This window comes from Rhinolophus sinicus, linkage group LG07, assembly GCF_036562045.2.
Source record: "Rhinolophus sinicus isolate RSC01 linkage group LG07, ASM3656204v1, whole genome shotgun sequence".
Taxonomy (NCBI): Eukaryota; Metazoa; Chordata; class Mammalia; order Chiroptera; family Rhinolophidae; genus Rhinolophus; species Rhinolophus sinicus.
In genome coordinates, this window is record NC_133757.1 from 96,697,853 (window position 1) to 96,722,456 (window position 24,604).

The 24,604-nt window shown below is 34.8% G+C and overlaps 1 protein-coding gene across 3 annotated transcripts in view; it reads right to left on the reverse strand.

Annotated features, from left to right (window-relative positions):
* Positions 1-24,604, reverse strand: part of GLRA3 (glycine receptor alpha 3) — a 152,733-nt gene that overhangs the window by 19,467 nt on the left and 108,662 nt on the right. For 2 of the 3 annotated variants that reach the window (XM_074338338.1, XM_019733097.2), the window contains exons 7-9: positions 23,236-23,450; positions 7,197-7,340; positions 4,916-4,960 (exon numbers count right to left, since the gene is read on the reverse strand). In XM_074338338.1, coding sequence (XP_074194439.1) covers positions 4,916-4,960; positions 7,197-7,340; positions 23,236-23,450 — 404 coding nt within the window. The remainder of the gene's footprint in view (positions 1-4,915; positions 4,961-7,196; positions 7,341-23,235; positions 23,451-24,604) is intronic. The other variant, XM_019733096.2, reaches the window with a different exon arrangement.

A 24,604-nucleotide genomic window follows, 5' to 3' on the forward strand; every position in this document is an offset into this window, starting at 1 on the left:
AGAATAAGGCCCTCTGGACCTCAAAAAGGTCATGTGACTTTTTTTTTTTTTTTAAAGACTGGCCTATTGAGATCTTTTTGAAAGCCTGCACTTAAAATAATAATTTTAAACATGGTTGAAGCTTTTCTAGTAGCTCATCATTAATATTAGATTACTATATTAACAATTAAATTATTTTGTGACTAAACTAATTTCTCTGCTTTGTAATTCAGTGATAAACTTATCCAGTATTTACATATGTTTCAATGTGCAGTGATATTCTTTATTCCAATTAGCACTCAAATATTTCTTTGAGATAATTAATTTTCTAGAGATATTTTCAGGTTGAGTTTCCAATGAACTGAAGGCCAAGAAACCAAGGTGTTTAGATAAACATCTAAAACTTAACACTATGTGTTAGCCAATATTTCACGTTCATAAAATTAAGGCACTTTACAACTCAAATTTAGGTATTAATTAAAGTCAAATAGAATAAACTTAAAATGAGTTAAAGAACATGGCTGATTAAAATGGTAAAATTGAAGACATAGTTTAATTTCCCCACAAGTTAATCCTCCTTAACATACTTCAATGAAGTTAGAAGGGTAGGCAATGAAGAATGTAAAAAGTCATTTATTTAGTGTACAATTCTTTCTACAGGAGGATCCCTTTTCACTAAATTTGGAAATGAGAGAAATGTTTCAGTAAGCACCAATACTGTACTGTGAAACATTCTAAGTGCTTTCCATTTTATTTAGTGAATTATACCAAAGACTAACTCATGTAATATGCATATTATAACTAGTAGTATTAGAAATAGATTGAAAATCTAAGTGCAGATATAGTCATTCAGTTGAATTGCTTAATACATCTTTATCATCAAACATAATATACATATGAGATAAGAATTTCCTATGCTCTTCTTAGTCATCAAAAATGACCAAAAAACAAATTCTTATTTGGGATTGGAAGTGGTGAAAGCATGAAGATTATCAGCAAGTAGTAACAAAACATTGAGTGTCTAAAAGAAAGTTAAGGATTATATGAATTGCTGTGAGATACAGCAGCATTAAATATGTCATTTTTATCCAAATGTTTCTTCCCTGGTAGGTACCTTAGGGATGTTTTTCATACAATCAAGTTGTTAACTAAATTACCCCAAAGCGCTTTTTGTGTAAATAATTTTCTGTAACTTTTAATTGCCAAATAGGAAAGTAACAGATGGAGGAAGCGTGAATTGCTATTTATTTCCAGTTACATGATTTCACAGTGTGTGAGTATTGAAAAAAAATTACTAATAACATAATGGCTTATTTTTTGTTGGGAGAAATCACCATCACTTAGAAAAGTCTAAAGTAAGATGAAATACATGCATGATTTAAAATTGTTTTTCTAAAATAAATATTCACCTAAAATAAAATATTTAGTTTAATACATCTATATACATTTCTGTATCATTTAAAATGGAAGGCTTAAAAGAATGCGGTTATAGATGAGGTTAAAAATACTTTAGAGTTTCAAATCAGTTGTCAATATAAAATTCTTTAAAATCTAGCTCCCAGGAGAATTTGGCTTTTATTATAGATGATACATGAATTTGTTATGAATTAGCCAAGTTTATGCTTGGCATATTGAATTTAAATTCAGAAATGGTTTGAAAATTTCTGAATGGTACAATATAAGCTTAAAAAATGAATGTTTTTGGGGCTGGCCCGGTGATGCAGGTGGTTGGAACGCCGAGCTCCGAAACAACAGCTCTCCCTGTAGCTGGGTTGCCGTGAGCAGCCGGAGGTTAGCGTAAGTGGCCAACAGCCGGCGAGAGCTGCCTTGAGCAGCTGTGAGTGTCCTACACAACTAAACTGAGAAACAAAGGCTTGAACCAGAGTGGGGCGGGGACAGGCAGAAGAAGGGGGGGAAAATGAATGTTTTAGACGAAATACTATGAAAATGTAATACATAAATTTTAGGGGATTGAAGAGAAATCAATGAAATAATTTAAAAAATATCTATATATCCCTTTCTAGCATATGCTAGATTCTTTCAGTGACAACTCATAATTATGCAGTGATATAAATAATATAATAGAAAACATGTAAAAAACTACTGTAAATCTATTTTAGTTAACTTTGAGATGGAAGTCACTATAAAGCCTATGAAATCAGACTAAGTGGATATATAACTTTATTGAATATTATTTTCCTAAACAGATATTTTAGAGACAATATAGCTCTAAAAAATAGCTGTGTCTAACTTAAACTCTAAATATCTGTTTTCAAGAAATAATTAAATTCTTCCAACTCTTGTTTTACTTGAGAGAATGAAATTACTAATCCCTGTGTATCAGAGTCATTGAAAATTAATTTGGTTTGAAATTATTTGAAAACTACTCGTCTTTCTTTAAAGAAATTTGTAGGAAATAATAGAGCTATTAAAAAAATATTTTATACTCTAGAATATAGCCTAAACTGACCTAGAATGAAAACTTTATTAAACAATTTCGTGTATATGGGTGCCATATTGTTTTCAAACATGGAGGCTCATCCCTTCAACCAAAATAGTATACATGTATATCTGTATTAGTCTTAAGACTGTAGAGCTGACAAAATGCGCAAGGCAGAAAAAACAATTATTTGTTATTCTTAGAAGTTACCTTGAGTTATTTTTGAAATAAGACAGCATGTAAATACATAAGTAAATAAAATAGTAAGTTTTTGTACAGATAGTCAAAATGCAGTCAACGATATATTTATTTTAAAAAAGAGAACTATTGTACCAAACAAAACAAACTTGGAAATTAATTTTTAAATCTAGAACTAATGGTCCATGCTTATTTCATTTGTGTACACAAATAATAATTAATATACAATAATAAGTAGAAAGATAGAAGTACTAGAATACTGTGTGAATGTGTTTTCTCTCAGCAAACCATTGCATCATTATGTCGTATTGCAATGCAGAACTTCCATGAAATGTACTTGAAGCAATCCCAAATCATACATATCTTTCAACAAGTCACATATGTTCAGAATATTTTGGCATGTCTTTATAACCCTCCAGGACTAACATAATGGTATCATACATGGAAAGAGCAACTTCTAACCAAAATACTTTCATGTCATGCATATACGCACTCATACGCAGCACTGGGGATAAGCGGCTATGACCAGGCACTGTGGATAATGTACACACGGCAGGCTATGACAGTGTGAGGTGGGGAAATTTGCACACAAGAGCAAATTTTATTCTTTCACAATAGACAAAAAGTTCACTTGTACCTTCATAGAGGAAAGAGGTATAAAAGATTGTCTGCAACGCCAATGCCAACGCTGAACCACGTTAAAACTTCCCTAGGAATAATATTTACATCATTATAAATTCCCCTGTTGTGTCAAACTTTCTATAAAGCTATTTTACCTTGCCTATTCTTCCAAATTAGCGTTCCAAGAAAAACTCATGTAAACCAGTACTAATGAAAAGAAAGGACATTGGGTTGGCATTTAGACTCATTTTGATTATGTTGATTTAAAGATTTGAATTGATCAGATTGTTTCCAAGCAAACCACATAATTTTTTTAAATGATGAATTCAGTCAGCCCAGAGAGCTATTAGGTTGATGAAAATAGTCTTTTAAAAGTTAAAGATCAATCCCAAATTTACATGATGATTAGAATATTATAAAAATTAATGGAACGTATATTATTTTTAATGAATGTATTTGCAAATTGTATTGCTTCTTTTTTAAAAAATAAGTCATTACTGACTGTTACTGAGGTAAACCTGATTTTTCATCAGAGTTCTTTTTGCATTGTTTTGTAAAGCAATGTTTAATTAAATACGTATGTTTTATACTGAAACTCCTATAAGCATTAACTGTTTAGTTACTGGAAATTTAAATATACAGCTCTCCCAAAGAGACTACTATATATGATTAGGCAGATTCAATGCAATTGAAATTTTTTTTTAAATTACAGTTAAGATAATCCAAATAAAGGTAATTGGATCATGTAAAAAAACATTTTCAGGGAAAAAAACGAAAGAGAAGTGGCTAACTATGTCAGGAACAAATATGCAATTTTATTAGAAAAGAAAAATAGCCAAGTGATTATATATTATAGTAAAAGAAAACAATAAATACTTTAAAATAATACTGGGTCTAGATATCTACTATGAAATTGAGGTTACTTTAACATTCATCTAACATTATGTCTCTTCTGAACTGAGGTGTGCAGTAGAATCACTTGGGGAGGTGTTTTTAAATACACTTTTCTCCAGAAATTTTAGTGTAGTAGATTGGACTGTTTGTATATGGCTTCCCAGCCTAAATTCTTGGCTTTGGTGCGTTTAAATTCAGTCACTAAATTTGGACATGTGTCCTTGTGATCTCTTTCTAATCAACCATTTCGAAGGCTGCCACTATCGAAACCAAAATTAGTCATTCACTATAAAGAATCTCAACATATCTTAACATCCAGAACAAATTCTAAAGATACCTAGGCTGGACAAAGCTTTTTATTTTTGCCTTATTTTTAGTTTATTTTCCAGCAAGAGGGGCTGCTTTTAGAATTTGTTTGTATAAACGAATTTCCCATTTATTTTGAAATTAATTTTATCAAAGCATATGATTATTTCTTCTATGAAGACTACAGTAAGAGATATGTGATATTTCTGTTTAATATATACTTATTTTTGACCAATCAAATAACTTGGTTAATAATATGAAGGATAACACTTAAATATCCTTTTACGGAGTAAGGGAAAATAAATGGAGTTGTGAGAAAAAGAGGGTATCCTTAGCTGGAGTGGGATGATGGTGGTTTGAACTTAAATATGCAAGGGCTGTGTTTCCCCACCAGACACTGCCTTGGTGCAGAATGTGCTGTCTGCTTTTGTTCTGATGACCACATTCCTCTACTTAGAGTTAAGAAAGTGAATTTACCGTGTCTGAGAAACGGTAAAACTTCTCCAATGCAAAAGCTTCTGTCTGTGGGAAGGTAAAGTGGACCAAGAGGGATTGAGAAACCAGAGAATCAAGGCATATATGATTAAATATAATTGCACAATTGGTTTTAATTGCATATATCATTTCAACACACATATGTATCAATTAACAGATTTTCGCATATGCAAGGTATCCACTCCCCAAAGTATGCAATGAACTAAAAAAAGCCTGAATTTTTTTCCTGCACTAAATCTTAATTACAACAAATATTGTATTTATTGCATTTCAAATAGTGATCAGAAAATAATAAGATATTATTACTATTTGTGCATTTCTACCTTTTCCTAGAGTGCCAGTCACTACCAAAATTAATCTTGCTATCATTCTATGAGCTAAAGAAGAAGGAGCATCAAATATTTGTATCCCAATACTCTTAACAGGTGGTAAAACTTAATAAAGAGTTGTTTTGCTAAAGATTTTTTTTGAAGGAGGGAACAGACTTCAGCACGTAAACTAGAGTCTATTACGTTACCCACTGGATATCGTAACTATTGTGTGAGAAAATGTCTGAGCTCTCAGCCCCCACGGGGACACCACAGGTGTAATACTTTTCATTTCTAGTGTTTTCAGCACATGATTGATACGCCTCTAGAAAGAGAACAGTAGAGAAGTAAAAAATAAATGTGAAAAAGCAAACCAAAGTGAGAGAGAAATAAGTATTGCCTTATTTCTTATTAGTGATAATAAGGAAAAATTGGCTTTACCAGTCATTAAGGAGAGAGAATGACAAGAGCTTCACCACTGTGATACAGAATTTTTTGTGCTGTTATAGTGTTTCAGCCAGTGCCAGGTATCATAAGAGAAAGGGGGAGCAAGTAGGCAATCAGGGAGGCAAAAAGAAGGGGAAGAAAAAGAGAGAAAGGGAGAGTGAGGAAGAATGAGAAAAGTATAAGGAAACCAACCTACAGAGGTGAGGTCAGGGGAAAGAGATTTTAAAAAGTTTATCTCCCATCAAAATATGTTTTAATGTACAAATATATGCTTTTATTTTCATAAAAATCTGATCAAATGCAAGCTCTAGCATCGTTTTTTATCCAATGCGTCATCCAGAGTATAACAACACTCATGTCCCTTCCATGCTACACTGAATTGGGTATTTATTGGAGTAGGTAATGATTCCAGGGAGTTGTTTAAACATAATTGAATAACTTATTGCTTTAGAAGATGATTAATACTGAGTAGGCTCAGCAGTGAGATATCAGGACTTAGTGCTTTAAAATGTCTTCTATCTATAAATCACAGTCAATAATTCAGAAACCATAAGGAATCCTTTAAAAAATTAAACCCTTAAAAATGCACACTCTGTAAACCAGACTATTAATTTTAGGATTTGAGTATGTTTTGACTTCACTATTCCAGTATATTGGATTCTGGCCACGGTTTCTCCTGTTGTACACATCTTTGATGTTTAGTGCTTAAGAATCCATTTGCTTTGAAAATATCAGCTGGCACATTCACATTAAAAGAAGTAAAATCATAGATATGCTAGTCAGTAGAAACTCTCCCTTACAGAAAAGGAAAGGGGTTGATTAAAACTATCAGCATGTAAAGAGAGAGAACATTGCAAATCTTAATAGAGGGGAACAACCCCATTCTTTACATCCATTTCCAATTAGAGATTACTTCAATTTCCTGTGGTCTCCCAATAATGTTCTACATAACATTTCTTCTGGATTTCGTTTTTCAGTTGATAGCAAGGCAAAAGTACTACCTTGTTGTGTTTCCCATGGGGATTCAGAAGAAATGTCTTAAAATATGAAAGAATGCATAAAGAAGATGCCACATAGCTTCACATCAACATAATACACAGGTAATATGTGATGGAAAATTAAAGGAATTAGTTTGAAAACAGAAACTTTAATAGTTATATTGCATGACTATGTCAAGTAACACCATTAGAAACATTCTAACACTATAAATAAGAAATAACATATTTTTGTCAATTGCAAAAAAATTGTGTCTTCCAGGAAGTACATTAAAAAGATGTTGATAAAGCTCTCATGTCCCCAGATATGCTGTGTACAGTATAGCTAGATGTCATCATTTTCCCCCGATGCTATTTTTGACAATTTTAATTTCAGTTGGAAAAAACCAAAGGAACATCATATCATTTAGTCCCTAGTCTCCATTTCCTCTCTGTACATCCTATTAAATATAAGAAATTCACTTCCCAGTGAAAACTGGTATCCCAGTGAACCCAGTGCATTTAATCGTTTACCTTATTCTTTCTCTTTCGTCGAAATCGCAGAAGTTCCTTGTGTTGTCTTGATACAAAATTTACAGCTGCATATTCCAAAAGTGCTGAAAACACAAAAAGGAGGCATACTGCCATCCAAATGTCAATAGCTTTGACATATGAAACCTAGTTGAGAGAGAAAGAGAAAGCAAGCAAATTGACTTGTGTTGTTACTTCCATTGAGGACAAAACTGAATGTCTGATTCTAAATTATACCATTTACATACCAGGTTGGGGGGGCGGGGGGAAGCAAATGCTACCAATATATCTTTTCACTTGAGAATTTTTCAGTAATTAATTTTGCAAGTTTTATATATTAGTCATACATTAAAATTTGTGTATGTTTTGCCATTTTTAAAAAATGAAACACTAGACCAAAAACATATGATGAAAGAAAAAATAAGATCAAATATCATTTTACCTTCAGGGTAATATAGTATAATACTTGAAAAGTATAAAGTAACATTGAAATACAGATAATGCCATTGACCTTTCAGCTCCATGTTTTCTTCATTAAAAAAGGTGTTTTATTTTGAAGTAATTTTAACCTTACAAATGTTACAAGAACAGTAAAAAGAACTCCCACGTTCTGCAGTTAACATTTGGTTACATTTATCAATCTATATATCTTTATCTCTGTCTTTATAGCTATATCTGTGTTTTTCTCCCTGAACTATTTGAATTAAACATGCAGATGTAATGCCCCATTACCCCTAAGTACGTATGTGTATTTTCTAAAAGAAAAGGACACTCTCTTACATGGCCCTGGTACATCCAACAAAATCAGGAAATGAACATTAGTAAAATACTAATGTTAACCCCATTCTGCTTTCACCAATTGTTCCAATAATGCCCCTTCTGGCAGAAAAATATTTTTCTTCCAGTCCAGGATTTAATCTAGAACCATGTGTTGCATTTTGTCATATCTCTTTAGTCTTCAATAGGGAACATTTGCTCAGTCTTTCCTTGTCTTTTGTGACCTTGATATTTTGGATGAGTGCAGACCAGTTATTTTTTTTAATGTCTCTTACTTTTGGTTTATCTGATATTTCCTCATTTTAGACTCAGGTAATGGGATTTTAATAGGAACAAGGATACCCTCTTCTTCACAGTGTGGTGTACCAGGTGGCACTCTGTATTGATCAGTTGGTTAAGGTTTTGTCTATAAAGTTTCTCTACCCAGAAGTGACTAATTTTCCCTTGTGTGGGGATGATTTGAAACGGCATAAATATCCTTTTACTCTTTGAACTTTCACCCTCTAGACATGGATGATACTTGCCTGAATTTATTATTTACAGCATTGATTTCCAAATGGGAATTATTCTAACTCCATCACTTCACCCACATTTATTAGTTAACATTATATAGTAAAGGAAGTATCTGTCTTCCACATTTATTTGTTTATTCATGTATTTCTTTATAAAGTATGAACTAGAATAACAATTTTTTTCAATGTTATAATGTGTGAACATCACTATTTATTTTGATGTTGACATTATCTAGATTGGGTCAATAGGAGCAATTAGAAGTGAGCCCAGCCCATATGTCCTCTCGGCAGGTCTCCATCATGATTTCAGTACTTCCTTACTTTCTGGCACAAGAGAGTCTAGACTCATCTTGTATTTTTCCTGTTCCAGTCTTTGATTGAGCCCTTTCTCCGAGAATCCTTTCTTTAGGGGAGAACAGCTTTTAGAAACCGAGGTCTGGGCACTGTGTTCTCACTGTTTCCTGGGTGTCACTGTTTCTAGACCCTCTTAGTAGACAGAGTTAGAAATTTATACACACACACAAACACATACACACACACACGTATATATCACCTATCTATACAGAACATATAGTGCTACATATATTTTATAATTATATGCAATTATATATTTTATATAATTATTTATATATTATATATACAAAACATCTGTCATCTATCTATTTATCTATGCATTATCTAGCTATCGAGCTATCTTTCTATATTTAAAACATGAATTCACACTGGTATTTGAAGTTCTAATTTAACACCACAGGGTTCATTCTAGCCTTTCCCATTTCCATATATGTAACTTTCTCTAACAGAAAGTGGGCTCCCATGACCTTCAACATGTATTTCATTATTCTCCCTGTGTGGAACTAATATCTTCATTCTGCTGGCCACCCCCAGCCTAAGTCTCAGTGGTCCCAGCTGCTTCATGGGTTCTAGACCCATATCTAATGGTCCCACTGGCTATTTTGGTCCTGACCATCTCCTTGACACCGGGACCCTGGTCCTGCCAGCCCCATACAGCGTCCTTGACCCTGATCACTTCCTTAGCTATGGGCCTTGTGGTCTCCTGTCACCTTAAAGATAAAGAAGAGAAGAGACAAAAAGGGAAAGGAACAGACAGAGCAGACAACTTTAAAATTATTATTATTTTTAAGAGAAGAAACACTAAGAGAAATGAAAGAAAGGGAAGAGTAAAAGGACGAGATAGGCTTCTATTTTCTAGAAACAGACTGATATTGACTTAAGTCTTTTGGAGACAACAATTCAGTAACATTTAAGAAATTGCTTTAACATTGCTCTCAGTTAATTGGGCAGTGATTTGAGGTTGTCACTGAACAAATATTGCTGTATATGTCAATTGCTCAAGGATGCAAATCTGCTTTGAGTTTTAGTGTCGTTTCTTATGGTGTATGTGTACATGTGACACAGCAAAAGTATTACACCATGCAAGCAGTATCAGTAAAATCATTGCCTTTCATGGAGTAAGCATGAGATCATTTTATTGCACACCTCAGACATGCCAATTAGATTTGGAAAAAAATTCTCTCATTTGCCAAGAATTATAAGTAAGAATGAGAAATATTTATGAGAAGTATGGGTTTGGTTTTTATTTTCAGTTTTTCCTAGGAAATGAGCAGTTACCTAGAAGTTTGCTTTTCCACTGATAGAAATAAATGTCCCTTCTCCAAGAAGATGAGGTGCCAGGAGAGCAGAAAGCCAGGCTCGATGTAGGCAAGGATATATTGCCTGCTCCTTTGAACAAGTGTCTAGTTAGCTTACGGATCAAAACCTTACACTTTGGAAATTTGACTGGTTTGATGCTGTTTGTATCGCTGTATTTCTTGTTCTTTCTCGTCATCCTTAATATTTGGTCAAGTTCTGTCAAATGTCAGCCTGTGAAAATCTTGATCAAATTTAGGTTGTGGTTTAACAGGGGAAGTGGCTAAATATTGGAGGGAGAGTTATGGTGGAGGGAGCAGCAAATACAGCAAGGAAACAACTTCCTGCCTCCTTTCCCAGTGGGCCCTTCAGGTCTCAGGCTAGAATTTGCCCAAGTCTGGTTCAGAATCCCATGACACCTGTGCTTACCTGAATATGTTGCAGTGTACTTGCTTATTTCTTGTTTTCTTTCTGTTTAAACTGTGAACTCTTTGAGGGCAGATGGCATCTCAGTTTTGTATACCATGACAAGAGTGTCTGGAATATGTGTACATATTGGCTGAGTGAATGGACAGATAAATGAAGGTGTGAAATATTAAAATGCAGGAGAAGAATTAATGGTAAATGATGATACACGTGGAGGTGCACTTTCTGGAGTAATGCTCTGTTACTATCTTGGGTTGGATTAATTTTCTTTTAAAAAGAGGTCATTTCGTGACACTTCCTAGAAATGTAACTTACATATGAAACATGTAACTTACATATGAAATATGCCAACAAAGCAGCTCCCTGCATCGCCTCCTGTATCGTAAGTGTGACTTCTGTTGATCAGAATGATCTCTACTGAGCAAAGAGAAGTATGCCCTCATTTTATTCCAGTGGTGTGCTAAGCGTCCATCTGTTTGCAAAGAATAAGTTTAAGTCTCCTATGTTCTGCAGCTATGCCAGAAATTTCTTGCTGCCTTCAAATACATACAGGCCTGGAAGAGGTAACACTGCTTTCAAAGGCCCGATCTCAAGCTACCCCATTCCTGAAAGAATGAGTCATAAAGTATATGTGCATTCTTTAACAACTTAAACCTATAATGACGTGAACCAAAGAAAGTAAATCAGAAATTTAATTTCCAAACTAATCCAACACATGTTTTCGATGACAACAGACATATATGCAAGCATCCTTTGTGTCTCCCCGGGTACTGCGCATTGCGGACCGCTCCTGATTGTTGAGCCCTCAAAGCCTACCTTCCTCAATCTCTGCTCTTCCCCCACTTCACCTATTTCAACTCTTTTTCTCGTCCTCCACCCTCACTGCCCCTCCAAGGACAGCTAACTGAAGACCTGGGTAGTGTGGAACTCTAGGCCTCGTACCTTTAAATAAAGACGGCAGTTTTTACTCCAACACATTCGCAACATACTCACTGCCCACAACACGCTCCCGTGTGACTCCCAGTTATCACCTTCTTTCCATCCCCACTGCCTGCTGTCCTTTGGGGCAGGCTCATTCTGATTCTGTTCATCCTCTGGATCACCTTGCCACCTGTCCCATTGTCCACTGTGCTGTTGGAACCCTAATTCTATTTTAAGCAACAATCTCTCCTGGGTATTACTCTTGAATACAAGTCCACAATCTGTTGTATGGTGTATAAAGCCCTTCACAATTGGCCCCCAGCTCACTTCTCTTACTACATGCATTCATTCACTTTTTGTTCTCATTCAACATTTACTGAACATCATCAATGCACCCAGTACGGTTCCTAGTGTTGTATTTACAGAGATGAGTGAGATAGACAAGATCCATCTTTAGTGGAACTTCCATTCAAGTTGAGGAAAACATACAATTAAAAAAACATAGGGGTGGCAGGTTGGCTCAGTTTGTTACAACACAGTGCTCATCACACCAACGTGGCCGGTTCGATTCCCACATGGGCCAGTGAGCTGCGCCCTCCACAACTAGATTGAAAACAACGACTTGACTTGGAGCTGAGTTGTGTCCTCCACAACTAGACTGAAAAAAAATTAAAATGACTTGACTTGAAGCTGATGGGTCCTGGAAAAACACACTGTTCCCCAATATTCCCCAATAAAAATTTTTTTAAAAAAGAAAAAAAAGTATATAAACAAAGCTAATTTAAGAGAAGTGTAATAAGGAAACTGCAATAGGGTATGGGAAGAGAAGGACAGGGCGAAGGGGGCTGTGTTAAAAGGGGATGTTCAGTGAAGGCCTCTCTGAGGATGTGATAATTAATTACCATCTTATGACTTTCTCACATGGTTATATTGCTCTAACTATACTTTCCTTCCTTTAGTTCTTGGAACCTAAAAGTGATTGACAAGCTCCATCATGCCTCAGCAGCTTTGCACTCCCTATTACTTCTGTCTGGAACATTCTTTGGGATAACTGATGTTTATCCTTCAGGTTTCAGCTTAAAGCCACATCCTACAAATGCCCAGACCAGGACAGCCCTTCCTGCCTCCCTATCTCCATTTTTCTCAGATCACTCATTACAATTATATTTATTTGTAGGTAGTTCCTATAAGGTGACTACTGAACCATTTCCACCTTTAGTTAATGACTCTATTCCACAATCCCTAAGTGCTTTCTATTTTCAACTTTTGTTACAGGGATGCAAAAATTAGAATGTTCTTGAGGATTTCAAAGTGAAATATCCACAGTGATATTTTACCAAACTATATGTTGATAACAAACACCAAATAATTCATCTTATTATTGACCGTGTCCCATTGTACTGATATTATCCATAATGTATCTTTCTCCTTTTAAGCTAATACTTCCTATGAGCTAAGATAAGGGTCAGGTCTTATTCATATTTGTATTTCTAGGGCCTAGCACAGTGTTCATTATACTACAGGCTCAGATAATGTTGATTTGATTGAACCATGTGGAGTGACTTGTAATCACTGGCCGTTTGTTACTGGAGAAGTAATTCTAATAACTAACATGCCAGGAAATGTCCTTAGTAGTTAGTGTACATAGAACTACTAAATGTCTTTAGCAGTTGCCCCAAAGTAACACTTTTTTTAATTAAAGTTTATTGGGGTGACAATAGTTAGTAAAGCTACATAGATTTCAGGCATACAATTCCATAATACATCATCTATATATCACATTGTTTGTTCATCACCCAGAGTCAGTTCTCCTTTTCATCACCATATATTTGATCCCATTTACCTTCATCTACCACTCTCCCTTCCCCCCTTACCCTCTGGTAACCACTAAACTATTGTCTGTGTCTATGATTTTTGTTTGACCTTATTTGTTTGTCTTGTTCCATTGTTGTTTTCAGTTTTACCCACATATCAGTGAAATCATATGGTTCTCGACTTTTTCTGTCTGACTTATTTCTCTTAGTATAATAATCTCAAGATCCATCCATGTTGTCACAAATGGCACTATTTCATCTTTTCTTATGGCAGAATAGTATTCCATCTATGGAAGGACACTTTGGTTGTTGCCATGTCTTGGCCACCATAAATAAAGTTGCAGTGAACATCAGAGCACATGTATCTTTATGGATAAATGTTTTCAGAATTTTGGGGTAGATACCCAGGAGAGGGATTGCTGGGTCATAGGGTAATTCTAGTCTTAATTTTTTGAGGAACCTCCACACTGCCTTCCATAACGGCTGCACCAATCTGCATTCCCATCAACAGTGTATGAGGGTTCCTTTTTCTCCACAGCCTCTCCAACACTTGTTATGATTTGTCTAGTTGACGATCGCCATTCTGACTGGGGTGAGGTGGTATCTCATTGTGGGTTTTTTATTTTATTTTATTTTATTGGGGAATATTGGGGAACAGTGTGTTTCTCCAGGGCCCACCAGCTCCAAGTTGTTGTCCTTCAACCTAGTTGTGAAGGACACAGCTCAGTTCCTAGTCCAGTTGCTGTTTTTGATCTTTAGTTACAGGGGGCACAGCCCACCACCCCATGCGGGAATTGAACTGGCAACCCTGCTGTTGAGAATTTGCACTCTAAACAACTGAGCCATCCGGCTGCCCCTTCCGGAAGCTCAGCGGCAGCTCATTGTCTTCAATCTAGTTGTGGAGGGCGCAGCTCACTGGCCCATGTAGGAGTCGAACAGGTAACCCTGTTGTTCAGAGTTCAAGTTCTAACTAACTGAGCTATCTGTCCTCCCCTCATTGTGTTTTATATTTGCATTTCTCTGATGATTAGTGCTGTTGAGCATCTTTTCATATGTCTGCTGTCCATCTGTATGTCCTCTTCGGAGAAATGTCTGTTCAGATCTTCTGCCCATTTTTTAATTGGATTGTTTGTTTTTTGTTGTTCAGTTGTATGAGTTCCTCATATATTTTGGATATTAGCCCCTTATCAGAGGCATTGTTTGCAAAAATCTTCTCCCTTTTGGTTGGTTGCCTCTTTATGTTGTTGATGGTTTCTTTTGCTGTGCAGAACCTTTTTAGTTTGATATAGTCCCATTCATTTATTTTAGCTTTTACTTCCCTTGCCTTTGAGATCAAACTCATAAAATCCTCTTTGAACCCAAGGTCCATAAATTTAGTACCTATGTTTTCTTCTATGCAGTTTATTGTTTCAGATCTTATGTTTAGGTCTTTGATCCATTTTGAGTTAATTTTGGTACATGGTGACAGCAGTCTAGGTTCATTCTTTTACACATGGCTTTCCAATTCTCCCAGCACCATTTATTGAAGAGGTTTCTTTTCTCCATTGTATGTTTTTGGATCCTTTGTCTAAAATTATCTGTCCATATTAATGTATGTTCTCTCTTTACTGACAATCAGTCCTGGTGGATTCTCCCAGTTCCTTAGAATTTTCAAGTGAACTGTGATCAGTAATTCTGGCTGTGGAATGGTCACGTGATTCAAGTGTACAGCTAAATGCTTTTTCTCTGAGATATGCTGAAACTTTTCCTGCATGTGGCATGGCTTTTTTTTTAGGTATTTTATTTCAGATCACATTGACTATTCATTAATCTTTAGTTTTGTAAAATCCAAATAGTAGTACACTTATCCTACATTTCTCCCTAGTATAAAACCTGTGGAAGAATTTTGCATTTTGTAATGTTTATAGGAAAAAAACAATACTAGCCTCAAAATCATTTTGATCTTCATTTAAGTCCTAAAGCCAGAGAGAGAAAGGAATAACAATGAAAAAGAATTATGTTTTAAAAACAGGTGTTGAAGTGGAATAAAGCTAGTATTGAAAAAGCAAAAGGAATTGTCTGAAGGACTGCTTTCTTGGAAGACTAGGTGGTGAATCACAGAACACAGGACATTGTGAGCTTTGACATTTATCATCCTGGAAGGTGACACAACAGCAGAGTCCTACTGATGTCACGTTCACACTAATTGTGATCCTCATAACCTTTAGTAAATGAAGCATGATTCAAACACAGTATTTATGTTCCACATAAAGGCTTTCCTTTGAAGAGATAAAATGTGACTGAAAATCGTAATAGCAGAGCTGCATTATTTTCAAAGTGATGATAAACTTGACCAATCCCTTCAGTCACCAGATAAGAAAAGTGCAACCCAAATGGCTAATGGATTTTGAAAGGTCACCCAGTTATTTCTGATTTCTGCTTCAGTTATGAGTTTTACCATTATCTCTTCTATAGGACATGGCTCTTATGTTTAACACTTAAATGAAACTGTAAAAGCTAGATGTCGTTGGAAATGTTTCTTAGGTAAATGCTGTTAGCTACTAGCATTTCTTAATATATTGGTTTTTTTTAACCTGCTCAGTTAAGATTGAATTATATTTGTGACTTTTCTCTCCTCTGCATTTTTGTACTGGACATGTTGTATTTCTGTAACATCATATTTATTGTAATGCTATACCATCCTATTCCCTTTTTCTCTGAGGTCTAAGGCCTTTATTTATAACTTCAAACAGGAATCATAAAGACAGATAAAGACTGTTAGGTGCTTTTCAACACAGATTTTTGGACCGAATTCTTTATTCCACTGGTGATCGGGTAGTTTTACATCCGTTATTATCTGTCAGGAGGATTTGCAGTGTGATTCTAGGCTATACATGAAGATGGTAAAGGGAGTTTAATACATTATTTAGGTAAAATTACCTCAAAGTTGCATACATATCTTTTGTTTTTAAATTTAGTTTGATGTCAAAGCTATCTCATTATGTCTTTTCAAAAGTGTTTTAAACTATGGGATTGCTTATATACCTAATTGTGCCAGATTTAAAAATTTATGCAGTGGTCTGTATCTCTGTCAAATACACTGGACATGCTTGATAATTGTAATTTTCAGCTTAATGAGTTCTAGTAAACCTAGTAAATGTAGACTCTTAAGATCAAATGTAGAACCAGAGATATCTATCATCTTCTATTCTACTTATTATTGGACCCAACTATGTTTAGGAATTATCTGTTAACATAACACTGATAAAATTGGATGATATAAATATGCATTATATCTTGTGATTTTAACAAAAAGGGTCTGAATAAACAATTCTTTCACTTTCTGCTCATTTGTCTTGTTCTCTCTTTTCTCTTAATGAATGTAATGTAGAAGCAAATTAATATATTCAATGAAAAATTTTTTAAATTCTTAAAATTTTATATATATTGCTTATATCAAATATTCTATTATAAAGTTAAATTTACTCATTAAATATTAATGAATTTCAAATGAACCCCCTTGCATCATATTTGTACTAAATTTGATTGAAATGGGAGATGGGTGAAAAGGGCAAGGGAATACAATAAATTATATTGTGACAAATTTACATGGTGACAGGTGATTATTAGACTTAGTGGGGTGATCAAATTGTATGACGTAAGAATGTCGAATCACTGTATCATACACCTAATATAACCAATATAAGACTGTATGCCAACTATACTTAAATACATTTTTTTAAAAAAGCAAAAACAAATAAAAAAATGAACTTGATTGAAATAATTTTAGTTAACTATATTTTGAATAGATACTGGAATCTTGTATTTAAACGGCAAGGACCAAAATATTACTGACAGTAGTAGTTATTAGTTGCTATACTAATAGGAAAACCTGATTACTGCACAGCTCCCCCTCACCCCCTCTAACATTATTGCCGACATTTACAACTTACTCTCCTTTAAAACTGCAGGGTATTTTTTTTTTTTTTTTGAGAAAAATGAAAATGTATTTTTTGACAACTAATTAGATCAGAACACAGTAGTGAATAGAAATCCTTCCTTTTTCTTCCTGTTTCTTTAGTGTAATGTCACATATAGATCTTTGTGTGCTCACACAATCATTGTATTCAAATAAAAATGTAAGTCTGATTTATATTTTCTAACAGTTGTAATCACTTCTATAGTTGGCATCTTTATGAAGAATAAAAACTTTATATGAAACTTATCTTTATGTTGTCTAAGAACCAATGTTTTTATTATACTGGAAGGTAGATATAGGCAACATGTAAATTCTTTTTCATTAATTTGGTGATTCTCGGGGGGGGGGGGGGGATAGGATTCTGCATAAGTAAAGAGTAATTTAATTACATTTTTACATTCTCTTTAGAGATGGAAAATGCCATACTCTTGCTTTTCAAGTTAAGATTAAGTACTCAGTAAATGTTCAAAAGCTCACATTGTCTTTAAATATCTGCATGATATTAACTCAATAAATACATATTGTGCAGTGATTTAGGCTCTGAGGATAGAAATATGGAAAAGATATATGTCCTCTCAAAAAGCTACTCCTGGTGGGTTTCACAAATTGAATGGGGAAAAACCATGAGAGGAAATCATTCAAGATAAACAGCTTTTGGCGTAGAACTTGCCATTTTCATCAGCTACTGCCTTCTGAGCTTCTGTGAAATATTTCACTAATTAGCCACCTTCGAAATTTCAAGTGCTTCTTGTTTTTTAATGCTTAGTAGCTCTGTTCTGAATGAGAGGGCTACAGTGGTGGGGGCAAAATGGAAGAAATTGCATGAGATCTCCCTGTTTCCTCTCTTCCCTCTCCCCCTTCTGCTTTCTTGAGTATTTACTAATATGACAGAGTCTGATCTTTGGAAAGAGATAGAAAGTTCTAGCAAATCGTAGTCCCTGAGGTATGTAAGATTATTTATTGACAATCCCTTTCCTCCTCCCTTCCTCTCCTAGGGTGTTCTCTGCTTGACTTTGGGTTTGGCTAGGAGACTTGGTATGACTTACAGAATGAGCACATAAGTGACTGTGTGCCAATTCTGAACAAAAATCTTGCATGTTTCTGCTTGCTTTCTTGCTTTTCTGCACTCCTCCATGGAAGAACACACTACCAGTACCTGAGGCCCCAAAATGGGAAGACACAGGCAGCAGACCAGAACCCACTCCACGGCCTAGATTTAAGCTCATCCTAAGTCAGCCAATCTCAGATAAGTTCAGAAGAGGCACAGGAAACTCACAGGCCTCTGAGCAAGAATAAATGTGATAAGCCATTGAGATTTGGAGATTGTTTGTTATGCAGAATAATTGCAGTATAACTGCATTGAAACAGTTCCTATAGCCCCATGTATCTCGTAATATATTGTGTACAGAGCTAGGGTTTGGATGAACTTGGAATCTAGAGATTCTCCCACCCCTGCCAAGTTTGTGTATGGTTGTGTGTGAATGTGTGTGCGTGTGACTGTGTACAGACATATCTGTCTGTTACATGCTAGGTTCAAGGGTCTCTGATATGATAACAGGTTTGAAGCTCATTGCTGAAAGACCAAATCGGTGTGTACGTGGTGATACTCATGCGTTTCTGCAGAAGAGATGAAACAGAAAACACGCACCAAAACTGGACCTTAGCTGCTCAGAATGAAAAATGAATGGGAATTGAAAAATGAATAGGAAATAATTGATCTTTGGAAGCAGAAAAGAAAGGTTACAGTATATGTAATATTGCAGAATACCCACAATCTTCCAAGTGTTTCCTAATGTGGGTTCTTTCTTGAACCCGTAATTTCCAAATGAAAATAATATTTTGTCCTTTCTACTGATTTTCTCTATTCCTACCCATACCCATATTTAATAAAGAATATACTACCTCTTCAATGAGGTATTACTGTAAATCAGATTTATACTAAAAAATAATTAAATGATTATTAATATCCCCACTTTCACTCTGATTAAGACTTCATCTTCCCAGGAAAGATTGCTTTTCCACATCTCAAAAATACCACAAAATGTTAGGATTTCAAAGAGTTTGGAAGAAAAGTTTTGGGGTGAGTGGGTCTTGCCTAAACACGCTAACCTATTCTGTGTAGGGGGCAGAGATTGCCATGGTGGAGAAAAGGACAGAGGAGACTTTAAATATTCAGGTCCATTTCCAACTAGTGGAAAAGAGTCAACCATAAATACATCTTTCCCCCTCTCTCTGGACTTTCTTTCATTCTTAGAAAAATCATCTCTGGACTGCTTCCCCTTCCATCTACAGTTTACTCCCTGAAGTCTGAGGCCTGAGTGTCCCTGGTTAGAACTTTGGAAGTTCTGATATTTTGACAATTCCATAAGATCGTGTTACAAACATCACAAAGTTAACATATTCAACCATAGATCAGTTACCTCGCACAACTTTCCCCGCCAGTAACTATCACTATTACTTGCCCAATTACTCACCCAAATGCCAACCTTTACTCCTGTCTTTCCCTTAATCCTCAATGTCTATCTAGTTCATAAGCAAATCCTGTTTATTTCACTTCCAAATACTTTTTCTCAAAAAACATCTACCCCTTTCTAAATCCATCTGCTACTTTCTACCTTGCTGCTACCAATCTAGCCAGACTATCATTTGCTCTGGACAACAGTAATTTGCTTGGTTCTTTCTCTACTTCTACTTCTACCCCTTCTATATGATCTTCATACAGAAGTCAGAGTGATCACTCCTCTTATTAAAATCTTTCCAAAACCCACCCCAAATAAACCTAATCCTTACCAAGGTCTATAAAACCTACAATGATAATGGCTCCACGAGCACCATCATTTTTTCTCACCCTCCTCCAAGCCCGCAGTATGTGGAAGTTTTAAAGTTACCCAAGTTCGAAAAATTGCTTGCAATAGAATGCATTGTCACCTTCTTCTGGCCACTGATGCTGGCACTGCAGAAATGCCAAATAGCTCCAAGTTCAAAGAAATGAATCACAGCAATCTTCTTGCTCTGGGCTATTACATGCATAATTTATCATGACACTGTAGAGGTTAAGATCAGATAGAACTCTCAGCTCTGTAGTTGTCAGGTGCTGGCTAAATATACTCTTTGAGATTTCCTACTCAGTCTTACTGATTTCCAAACTCCTTCATATTCTACAGAAAATGTATTGGCACAGAGCCTAGACAAAACACTAAGCAACTATCATAAATTAATGATTTATTATTTCTTCCTCCTATGCCTGATAATCTCCTATTGTTTTCCTGAATTTAACTTTGTTTTCCTACTTCCTAGATTTTGTCAGTAGGACAATGGTGATTGTTTCAATAGCAAGACTTTCAGGCATCTGAGGGTTCTCTTGTGAGTTTGAGAATAGCAGATCTGAAGGCACATGGTTTCAAACATTTGTTCCTAAATACAAAAGTGAGACCCTCAAATCTTGCCTTTATAGCCACCTCCTAATCACAGAATCAAAATTGCATTTTTCAAGACTTTCTACACTTTTGAAAGATCTCATCCAATAGGTTAATTCCTGTTTACCCTGGCTCTTCAATGTCTGCCTTCTTGAATTCTAATGTATGTAGCAAAATACGCTCAACCTCCCATCCCAAAGCCTAAAATGATGTGGTCACCTTCTCATAAGATGCCACCTTACTAATCAATTCTTCTTTGTGGGTCAGAATTAAATCTGTTATCACATTTCCAGTTGTCATCATCTCTATGATCTGAGAGATGAAGGGGGTTTCTATACATTTATGTGTATAATTGGACTCATGGTTAAAAATTCATTCTTTCCCTGAGATCACAATGAAATAAATGTCTTTTAAAAAGATCTTGAGATTATTATGCTAAGCCAAATAAGTCAGACAGAAAAAGTAGAGAACCGTATGATTTCACTGATATGTCGGTAAAACTGAAAACAACAAAGGAACAAGACAAATAAAGAAACAAATACCCATAGACACAGACAATAGTTTAGTGGTTACCAGAGGACAAGGGGAGGGTGGTGGTGGTAGAGGACGGTAAAAGGAATCAAATATGTGGTGATGGAAGAACTGACTCTGGGTGGTGAACACACAATGTGATCTATAGATGATGTATTACAGAATTGTACACCTGAAACCTATGTAAGTTTACTAACCATTGTCACCCCAATAAACTTTAATTAAAAAAAATATCTTTCCTATTTTTTGAGAAATAGTATTAAGCCATTCCAGGCCTTTCTTTCCTTTAAAAAAAACAAACTTGGATTTCTTGTGTGTTTTTTTTTAATTTATTACTTTTTAATTTTCAGCTTCCTCTACTTAAACCTCTATGATCTCTCAATTCTGCCTCAATTTCTGAATCCAAATGTCTGTTTGCTGTGCCTCATGAAAGCTGGAGCTTCCTAAACTGGAGCATTTTGTGCTCTTCTTTCTGGTTGACAACTTACAGAATGAATGACCTTCCATTTCTGTTTAGCTCATGAAGAAAATCAATGAGGAAACTGGCAACTTCCTTTACAAAGTGACTGTGGATCTTCTTCAACTATTACCATTACCCAGAGACATGTATACATCTATAAATAAGCATTGAGGCTAATTAGTTTAATCTCGTAAGCAGATTTATAATTTTCACTTGGACAATATTTTATGGAACAGTAGTTGATAATGTATCATTTTGAAAATACAATTAAGTGTTAATAAAAGCAAATCTTATTTTGAAAGACAACCATTAGATCTTAGCAAGGCAGAGTGAGCATTGTTAAATACCTAGTTCTTCCTATATTAAGTAACATTTTTAATGATAAAGTGTTTGTCATCAACTTTCATTTATTTAGACATTTTAATATAATAAATTGAATCATCGAATGCAATTCATAGTAAGGCTTAAGGGAGCCATGGTCGTAGATTTATAATTTGCTTCATGTGGCATCAAATGCACAAGAAAAGTTAATATAATTTTATTATGTCTATATCACTGTAATGAAAATAATAGTGAAGCTTGTTGGAAATTAGACAGGATGACTTAATTTACTTAAGATTGCTTAATTTTGATGGTAGAAATTTCTTTCTTAGAAGTCATTGAGAAGAAAAAAAATAATTTTCTCTTGGTATGTTGCTAAATGGAGGAAAAGAGCTACTATGTTTTATTTCAGCATATCTTGTGAAAGGAAATATTGGCTCTTTTACAAACCCCACAGAGGAACAGTTTATTTTACTTCTGGCAGCTCAGCATGGACTAAAATCATGGTATTACATAAGTTTTCTTTTTTATTGACCTGTGGCTATTGAAAAGCCACAGGGGAAAGAAACACCCCAAAATAATAAATGCTATATTTATCTCAGGGTGCAGTAATATTGGCACTCTCATATAACACTGGAGGGAGTTTGATTGTTATAAATTTTTCTGATGGGAAATTTAGCAATATGCATCAGTGTGTACAGTATCAGTGCAGCAAGCAATTATAGTTCTAAGAATTGATACTAAGAAAATAATAAAAACATATGTAAAACTATATATGTGTGTATATATCTTTGGATGTGTATATACACATACAAACATATATGTATATATTTATGTATATGACATTCATTATATAAATGTTCATTATTGTGTAAGTCCTAATAGTAAGTATATTATTATGTCATGAATTCACACAACGGAGCATTGTGCCATCATTTAAACTTACTGTATAGATTGAATTTACACACATGTTTGGTAGATTTCTAAATGCTTAAAAATCAATAGATAAAAAAATCTGTAGTGTATGAGAGTATGATTGAGGTTTAAATAATTGGGGGTCATAACACAACTGTGAATAGAAGATATATTGGTTTGCAGAATTTTTTTCTTCATCTATTCCTCTGTTTTACAATTTTTTCTGCCTTAAACATCACCCATGAATAATAAATACTATTGAAAAATAACAAGCAAAAAATATATATATACACACACACACACACACACACACAAATTATATGTCTCTTTAGTGCACTTACCTTTGGTAAGGAAGCTCGTGATCCTGAACTCTGTGTGGTCATAGTCAGCACAGTAGTTATTCCCAAAGCTACCCTGGCTGGAGCAGCATCCATATTGATCCAGAATGAAACCCAGGATAGAATAACGATCAGGAGACTGGGAATGTACATCTGGATCAGATAGTATCCCATTTGTCGTTCAAGATGGAATCGCACTTCTATACATGTAAACTTTCCTAATTGGTTGTAAAATAAATGTAGCAATGGGTAAAAATAGGTCTTTATTATGACATCAAATGTCACAATTTTGTTTTCATAATTTTGTCCTAAAGTTTTTCATTACAATGAGAAGGGATCCTATATCATATATGTACATCGGTTTCTGAAAAATATTTTTATTTTTGTGCTAGCATCTAGAAGCAACATAAGATGAGAAAGTACTATTTCAGGAAGTAGTATGTATTCTTATGACTTCACATCTGATTAGCGCTTCATACTTGCCAAAGTACTCAGAGATCTATGATTTCACTTGATTGTCTCTGAGATGGACAGGAGAAATGTGTATCTATTATATAAAGACCTTCCTTACTCATTGACTGCTTCCGGTACTTTTATGTATTTATTTAGAGCCAGGTGCTATTTGTTCCAGAAGCCTTTACATTTAAATTAAGTGCTAACGGATAAACACAATTGAAGATGATTAGCTCCTTAAATGCAATTTATGTAAGTTATTTCATACATTAAGAATTTGAAAATTATTAATGCAAACAAATAGGAAAGCATGTTATTTCTCATTAATAATTTTGAACATAACTTAAAAATACACTTACTGAAAAGAAACCCAAGATACAGTTGTTCCATATATTTAATGCCTTTGTGTCTCTCTTATGGTATGTAATTTAAAAAGGAATAGATTGTGGTTTAATTAAATGTTTTGTTGACCTTTTGGCTTATCCCTTGGTTCTATTCCCTACTCTATTACCATGTTATCTTTCCTTAAAATAATTGTTTATCTACATCATCTAACTCTTGGTTTTAGTCTCTCCTTATTCTAATTATAAAGAAGGATAAAATCAGGGAGTTACGTGCTCAATCATTCTTTAAGTGATGTTCTCTGACCTGATTACAAGAGAAAGAATCAGAGAGCACATCTAGGAAAATTGCTAGTGTATAATTACACAGGGTTCAGCTCAAAACTTAAATTATTGTGACTTGAGCCACATGCAACTGTAATGCATGGGCAGGGCTGCAAAATAACAGGATGGGCTTAAAAGTCTTAACAGAGTTTCATAAACTGTGGGAAAGTTGGGTTCCACTCTTAAGTGTCTTGTACTCAGAAACATATGCAACCTGTACGTGATCCTTTTATCAATTTATCAAATATATGCAG